This window comes from Bos indicus, chromosome 7 (genome assembly GCF_029378745.1).
Source record: "Bos indicus isolate NIAB-ARS_2022 breed Sahiwal x Tharparkar chromosome 7, NIAB-ARS_B.indTharparkar_mat_pri_1.0, whole genome shotgun sequence".
In the NCBI taxonomy this organism is placed as follows: Eukaryota; Metazoa; Chordata; class Mammalia; order Artiodactyla; family Bovidae; genus Bos; species Bos indicus.
Genome location: NC_091766.1, coordinates 109904599 through 109911597, shown reverse-complemented (window position 1 = coordinate 109911597; position 6999 = coordinate 109904599). Strand labels below are relative to the sequence as shown.

The 6999-nt window shown below is 51.1% G+C and overlaps 1 protein-coding gene across 1 annotated transcript; it reads right to left on the bottom strand.

Moving 5' to 3' along the window:
- Positions 1-743: 743 nt before the first annotated feature.
- TSLP (thymic stromal lymphopoietin) lies at positions 744-6161 on the bottom strand. Its single transcript, XM_070792308.1, has 5 exons — positions 6070-6161; positions 5280-5406; positions 4370-4414; positions 3463-3597; positions 744-1568 (listed from the first exon to the last, which is right to left on the bottom strand). Exons 1-5 carry the CDS (start codon positions 6159-6161, stop codon positions 1452-1454), a joined length of 516 nt encoding a protein of 171 aa, XP_070648409.1. The 3' UTR covers positions 744-1451.
- Between the last annotated feature and the right edge of the window lie 838 nt (positions 6162-6999).

Below are 6999 nucleotides of genomic sequence, written 5' to 3'. Positions count from 1 at the left end.
CCTGGGCCAGGTCTTTAGAGGAAAGTTTTGGGAAAGAAGTTATGTCCTGATTTCCCTCAGGGCAAAGGAAACTTTCTCTCCAGCTATATCTGAGCTTCTCTGGGTAGAGCTGTGTCTTGTTTACTTTTGTATCCCCAATACTTGACTGAGGGCCTGGCACATAGTAGTTGCTTTGTAAATGCTAACTGGATGCATAATATAAGCTTCTTTTTACCTCTTGGCAGGTAAGGTAGATTTAGGAACCCTGACCTTCCCCTCTTGTATCATTCCTCAGCACTAGCCTCCTGGGCAGTGGCCAGGGGATAATTTCTACTCACAGGAGAAACTGATGTATCCCTGTCCTGCTCCGTCACCTGGACTGCATGGCTCGGGCGGCCCCTTCCACTGATGTCCAGAGCATTCTGAGTGGACGGTGAGTCAAAGGGTGCCTACAGCTCTAGCGTGCAGCAAGCATTCAAGAATCGGAGAATGGACTTGACGTCCCTTGGTGACCTTTGCCTCCTTTGTTTCTCTCAGGTGTGGGGAAGTTCAACAAGGGAAAGAAAGAAGGACTAGAGACATAATTTAAGAGAAAGGATGATGGGAAAGCATCCTGAATTCACCTATTCCCAATATTCTCTCTATAGGCAGACTCCAGGCACAGTACAGAAAGGGAGGGGAAAGAGCTGAAGAAAAGCGATGCCCCTCAGAAAGGTATGTATGTGCAAACTGTCTACTACATTAAAAAGATCACTCCTAAGAAATGAATTTGAGAATTTTTTATTAAGAAAAAATAGTGTTGATAACAAAGCAATATGTACATTTTAAAAACTGCTTACAAAATAAATTAAAGATATATTCCATAAATTTTAAAATATATTTTAGCTCTAACAAAGGCACTTCTTCAGGATAGGCTTGCATATACCACTCTTGTCTGTTAGGTAATTTTTTAAATTTGGCTTAGAATATTTTCACAACACTTTGCTTGGAACTTATTTCATGCTGCTTCATTATATGTACAACTTTGAGCACTCCTTTTGTTTTCATCTTCCTTTGTGAATGTTTGCCTTTTAAACAGAGGTTTACATGCTATCAAGTTCAACATTTTTATCTCCCAAGAGAAAAATTCTCCTTCCACTCAACTTTTAGATTCTTTCCTTGAGTAGGGTTTATATAGTTCTAGCTGAGAATTACTGCCACAAAGCCAGTGGCTCAGGCATTAATGCTTAAAAAAAAAAAAAAAAAAAAAAGCCTCCCGTGACATTTGAGGGCTAATACTTTCCCCACATTATACACTTACATTAAACAACAGATACTTACAAAAACAAGCTAAGAAACCCTCTGAAATTAAAACAAACAAAGAAAACATTGGTGGTCTCTTAAATGTCACAGAGTTAACATTCCATCTACCTAATAAAAACGATTTGCTTTCTTGCTGGGAAATGTGACTTTATTGAAGGTTTATTTTGTTTTTATGAAATGCGACTGAGACGCTGCCACAGTTCTTTCAAGTATGTGACTTGTTCCAGGCACTCCTTTCTTTTGATTTGTCTTTTCCTTATTTTCCTCATTGTCTGGGTATTATTTATCTGTGGAATAGGAGAAGCAATAGTCAAAATTAATCATCACTATCTTTGGCTGATAATTTGTCTTTATGCAAACCTACCTCTCAATGTGTCCCCCAAGACACCCACACAGCTCCTACCTGCGTTCTCCAGAGGAATGCCCTCCCATCTCTCCACCCACAGACTTCAAGGGCAAGCCCCGCCTCCTTCGCAAGGCCTCTGCTAATTGCTCAGACATCTCTTTTGGAAATTCGTCTAGCATTTCAGAGTGTTTATCACTTAACTGGTTCTCACTTAGAGCTGTTGTTATTATTACATCATGGATATTCCCCATAGCACTGAGCACTAAGTTTTATACATGAGAAACTGAATATTTATTAAATAGACGAGAGCTGAAAATTTCATAATCTCCCTGGCAAGATCCTAAGTTCTTCAAGAAAGAGTTATCTTATGCTTCTTTATAGATATAATTCAACAGACCTATTACTTGTACCCAGAGTGCCCCCAGCCTCTGTCCCTCCCAATCTCTAAGATGTACCACAGACACCTGAAGGCTTATTCTCAAGAGGAGTCTGTCAAAAAAAAAAACAAACGATTGCAATCATCTTCCGGCGTATTCCTTCACCTGAATTACTCTTGAGTAGAGACTGGGCCTCCTAAACACACAGTATTCAGATCAATATAGGTCACCAGGTTATTAAGCAAAAAGCTTACAACCTACCATCTGCTAAATCACTGATTTTAGGCTGCCTTTGGGCTTGAGAGAGGGCTAAAATAAATCACTCCAAACTTTCCCTTTTTCACATGCTGTCTAAACTTACCTAGAATGTCCCCTATGCTCTTACAACGATGAATATCATTGTGGTCATCTGTAGATTTGCCAGAGTCTCCTTAACAGGAGATACACAGCCAAACAGGTTTTTCATATGGCTGCCTGGTACTGAATATCCAACGATAGCTCATTCCAGAACCCTACGGCTTCAATCCCTAAAACTGACAGTCTTAGTCATCCATTTAGTGTACAGACTGATAAAGTCCATTGGTGAACAGGCCAAAATCATACAAATCTGCACTGGTTTTTTTTTTTTTTTTGTCTTTTTAGTTTGTCATTAGGAAGATAAATTGCCTGCTTTACTTGACCGCTGAAATAAATACTGAGAACTGGGTACATACCACGCACTGTTCCAAGTGCTTTTACATATATTGACTCATTTTATCCTTGCAAACGTTCTGCATGGAACTTGATTCTACGATCCTCATTTTTCAGATGGAACTAAGCACACAGAGACCAGGTAATTTACCTGAGTTTTCACAGAAGTTACGGGGCTAGGGTTCAAAGTCAGGCGAGACTGTCCCCAGACTTCCTGCCCCTAGCTCTGCACTACTGTTTCCATATTTAAAGTTATACATTCATTCAAATGTAACTGCGTATGCAAAAGAGTCAAAAGAGACAGCAACTATGCAAGCAATTACACAAATATGGGGTGGAGATTTAACGGATAATGTAACATTTAAGGAAAGAAGTATACATCGCTGCTCACCCTTCGTAATGGATACGAATCTCCTCAGGAGCCCACAGATAGGGATTTTAATTTTGAAGGAGCGGGCTTCAGGGTCCCCGGAGATTAGCTTTTCAGCACCCTCCTCCGCATGCGCCAGAAGCCAGGACCCTCACCCACCGCACTGTGAAGGGGACCTAAGGTCTAGCACGCACTCCGGCCCAAAGCGTCAGAGCCCCAGCAGAGGTCGGGGCCAGGGGGGACTCGGCGGCCCGCAGGTTTCCGCCGCTCCTTCCCTCCGAGGTCAGAGCCCGGGTCCAGGCTCTGCGCCGGGCCCCCGGGGGTCGGGGCTCGCCGGGCCCAGCCCCGCGCTCACTCGCCCGGGGGACCCTGCGGGCTGACTGGGTTGCCCGGCTCACCTGCGCCCCGCGGTAGCCCGGGCAGGCGGCGGCGAGCGCGGCGTGGGTTCTCACGGCGAAGGCCTCGCGGGCGGGCGCGGCGCAGCCAGGGCGCCCCTCGAAGGTCAGGCTCTGGATTTTGCTGAGGCAGTCGGGCTGCGCGCAGGCGGCCCCGCTCACGGGAGGAGAAGACGCCGGGAGAGAGAGAGAGGGAGGGAGACAGAGAGGGGCGGGGGAGGGAGGGGGAGGGAGAGAGAGTGAGGGCGAGAGTGAGGGCGAGAGTGAGAGAGAGAGAGAGAGAGAGAGAGAGAGAGGGAGGGGCAGTGGGGAGAGAGAGAGAGAGGAGAGGGGAGAGGGAGACGCGGGGGCGGGAGGGGGGAGAGGGGAGGGGCGGGGGAGAGAGTGAGCTGACGCGGCCTGGCGCGGAAGGGCGCTCCGCCTGAGGGCCGGCCCGGGTCGCGGGGGGCGCTCGGGGGAGGTCCGCGCGGCCCCAGGGGCGGCCCTGACGACGGCCCCGGGACGCCCTGACGTCGGCCCCCGGCCGGTCTCGGACCCGCCTCCTGAGGGCCGGGCGGAGGGGGCCGGGGAAAGGCGGGGAGGGGGCTCTCCTGCTGAGGGGAGCGCTCCGGGGGTCCCCGCGGCCCGCGGCCCGAGGTGCGGTACTGACGGAGCGGCGCCCGCCCCGGGCGCCCTGACGGCGCCCCGGCCCGTCTCGGACCCGCCTCCCGCGGGCCGCGGGCGGAGCCGCTCCCGGAGTCCCGCTCAAATAGGACGCGCTGCCGCCCTGACGGGACCGGGGCGGCTTCCCGGGCTGGGCGCGGTGCGCCTGTCCCCGCGCCGAGCCAGCGTCTCCTGGGGACCCGCCGCCGCCCGCGCCCCGCGCCCCGCAGGGTCCCCGCGCCCCCCAGCTTCAGCCGCTGCCTCTCACCTGGTCTTCACAGTAGACGAAATGGTCAAAGTCGATGGCTTTCGTCTGGAAGAGAGAAAGGAAGGAGACGACAAAGATGGGGCTCAAATTCACAGCAGCGAAGCCAGCGCCGCCCTCCCTCTCTCCGCGGCTCCCAGGCTCTGGGATGCTCGGAGAGCAGCTTCCCCCGAGGCACTGTTTCCTGTGCCAGTTTCTGCCTTTGACCATGTAGTGAATCTCTTGAGTTCTCAGACACCGCCTGCTAGCGTTGGAGCCTGGGTATCAAATGATTCTGCCCTAGAGCGACATCCTCCTTCCCCGCCAAAGTGGACCTTGTACGCGGGGCCACTCGTCTGACAATAATGCTGTTTTTCCAATGCCCACATCTGCCCTGTAGCCGTTCATCCGCTGCACACATACATGCTCTGTCCATAAATTAGAATGATCAGGAAAATGATCCACTGTATATTAAAAAATCTAAAGTGCCCTTATCCCGCAAGGGCATCCTAAAGCATCTAGAAAGATTCGAGGCGCACATTCTCCCAGGCTATCCTCATTGGATAGGGCCTCGCTCACCAGAATCCCCTCTGTTTTTCTTTTTCGAGACCTTAGTCACTGTCTTTTTGTTCTGTTTTTTACTTGCACCAGTGAACAGGATCTGGCAGAGAACAGAAAAGCTTGATGGATACCATGAGTTCCTTATCAATATCTGCTCCTCACCAGCATCTGCATATTTGATCTAATTAGTATGCCAATTTCTGGGTGGTCATTTTAGAAGGTCATATATTTCAATATCACTTGTAATTTTTTTTTGACAAAATGCTGGGCCTTGATTTTTTCCAAATCATTTTTCTTTCTTTAAAAGTTAAATTGTAGTGTGTGTGCCTACTCTTACTATAAAAATGCATTTTTAAAACGTTTCTTCACTTACCCCTTTTGTATAGTTATTCAGTTCTTGATAAATGATGTTCCGGTAGCTCTCTTTAATCTTCTTAAAATCACAGTCAGTAAAATTGTAGGTTAGCACGAGCCCTACCAGTTGCAAGATGAAGATCTTCCTAAAAAGAACTGAACGAATAATGAAGTATTAGGCATTGTACTTGGAAACCCACTCCCACCCAGTTTCACACTAAACTGTTTCCACCAGCAATGGCTTGCTTCTAGAGTAGTGGCAGGGGCTGTCCTAGGGGCAGGAGGTGGGCAGCAGTCTGCCTCCCATTCCCAGTGCCCTTGAGGCTCATATTCACCCATTGTTGCCTTAAGTTGGAGTCTCCCTGATGCTCCAGAGCTTTCTGGCTCCACATATATAGCACCTAAACGCCTACGGGCTCTTTTCTCCTAGGCCAATGATTTTCCTTGATGTCATTCTCTTCCTTTATAGAATTCTAAATTGATGACCTGAAAGAAAAAAAATAGCACTATCCAAATCTATGGAATTTTAACATTAGTAAAATTATCAGGAATTTCCCTCACCTTCCTTCTTTTGTCATTGCCCTTTGCTATGTGCCTGAGTGTGCCTTTAGAAAGAGACCATCACATCTTTCCTTTACAGGACTGTTTCCATGACCAAACCCCTATCTTGGGAAAAACACCCCAAAAGTAGCCACTGTAAAGACAGGCACCACTGCCCCTTCATGACGTACACCCTGAGAATGTCCTTTGGCCACTTTCAACTAGTGCTTTCCCTTCTCTGTGGCTGCTGAGAAAACTCAAGGACTTACTTCAGGGGATACTCTGGAGGGTGGGTGCAGCCTTCGGCTCGGACTGCGCTTCTAGGGAAAGGCATGGACTCCACAGTAGTGACCGGAACCATGAGGGCAGGGAGGATGAGAAATGGAAACGAACGGGAGAAGACGTAATGGTCCTCACCCTCAGAAAACTTAAAAGTGGTACTCAGGGTGACTGGGGGCACCTCCGGGGTGCTTGGCAAGTTCTCTGGTGTCGAGCCCTTTGGAAGCCCACGGTCCAGCCGCAGCCTGGCGGACCCAGGTGCCGCCCAGAGCGCCCGCCCCAGGCGCGCCTCGTGCGCCCGGCGTCCCCGCGCGCAGCCCCGGGCGCACGCCGGCCGCGCGGCCTCGAAGCTCTGGGTCAGCCGGGGCTGAGCGCGGGCGCCGCGGGCTCCGGGGACGGGACGAACAGCGAGGCGGCGGACTCTTGTTAATCCAGAAAAGGGAGTTTAGAAGCAGTGATGTGAGCGGGAGAGCGCCCTAGAGGTTGCGCCTCCGCCTTCTGGGCTCCGACAGCGCCAAAGGGGACTTTAAGGGGAGGAAGACCCGAACCGACGGGCTGTTGAGGGCTGAGCACCCAGTCCCGGCTCTCCTGACACCTGACTCCGGCTGTCCCCTCCCCAGCGCCCTGCCTTGCGTTTCGGGGTCTGCAGAGCCCCGGTCCTTGGGGAGTCCCTGGGGGTCATCCCCGGATCGCCGCGCGTGAGCCCCAGCAAAGCTCGCAGGCCCCGCCGAGCCTGGGAACGAGGCCGGGCTGGCGAGCGCGGCGGGAAAGGTGCGGGCCGGGCTGCGGCGGCGACACGAGCCAAGGGGAGCCTTTCGGTGGAAGGCGCGCCGCGGCTCTACCCCCGCAGCGGTGCTCGGTTCGCTGGTTGAAGCCCGGGTTGTGGTGCTAACAGGGGTGCGGGCCAGCGGATGATTCAC

What these genes read in the sequence shown, in the direction of transcription:
- TSLP (XM_070792308.1), bottom strand. Translation starts at nt 6,161, where the DNA reads ATGGTTCCGGTCACTACTGTGGAGTCCATGCCTTTCCCTAGAAGCGCA. An exon ending in CCTCCAGAGTATCCCCTGAA is followed by an intron (nt 5,407 to 6,069) that starts GTAAGTCCTTGA and finishes AGTTCTTTTTAG; the next exon opens with GAAGATCTTCATCTTGCAAC. An exon ending in CGGGCTACCGCGGGGCGCAG is followed by an intron (nt 1,569 to 3,462) that starts GTGAGCCGGGCA and finishes CCTATTCCACAG; the next exon opens with ATAAATAATACCCAGACAAT.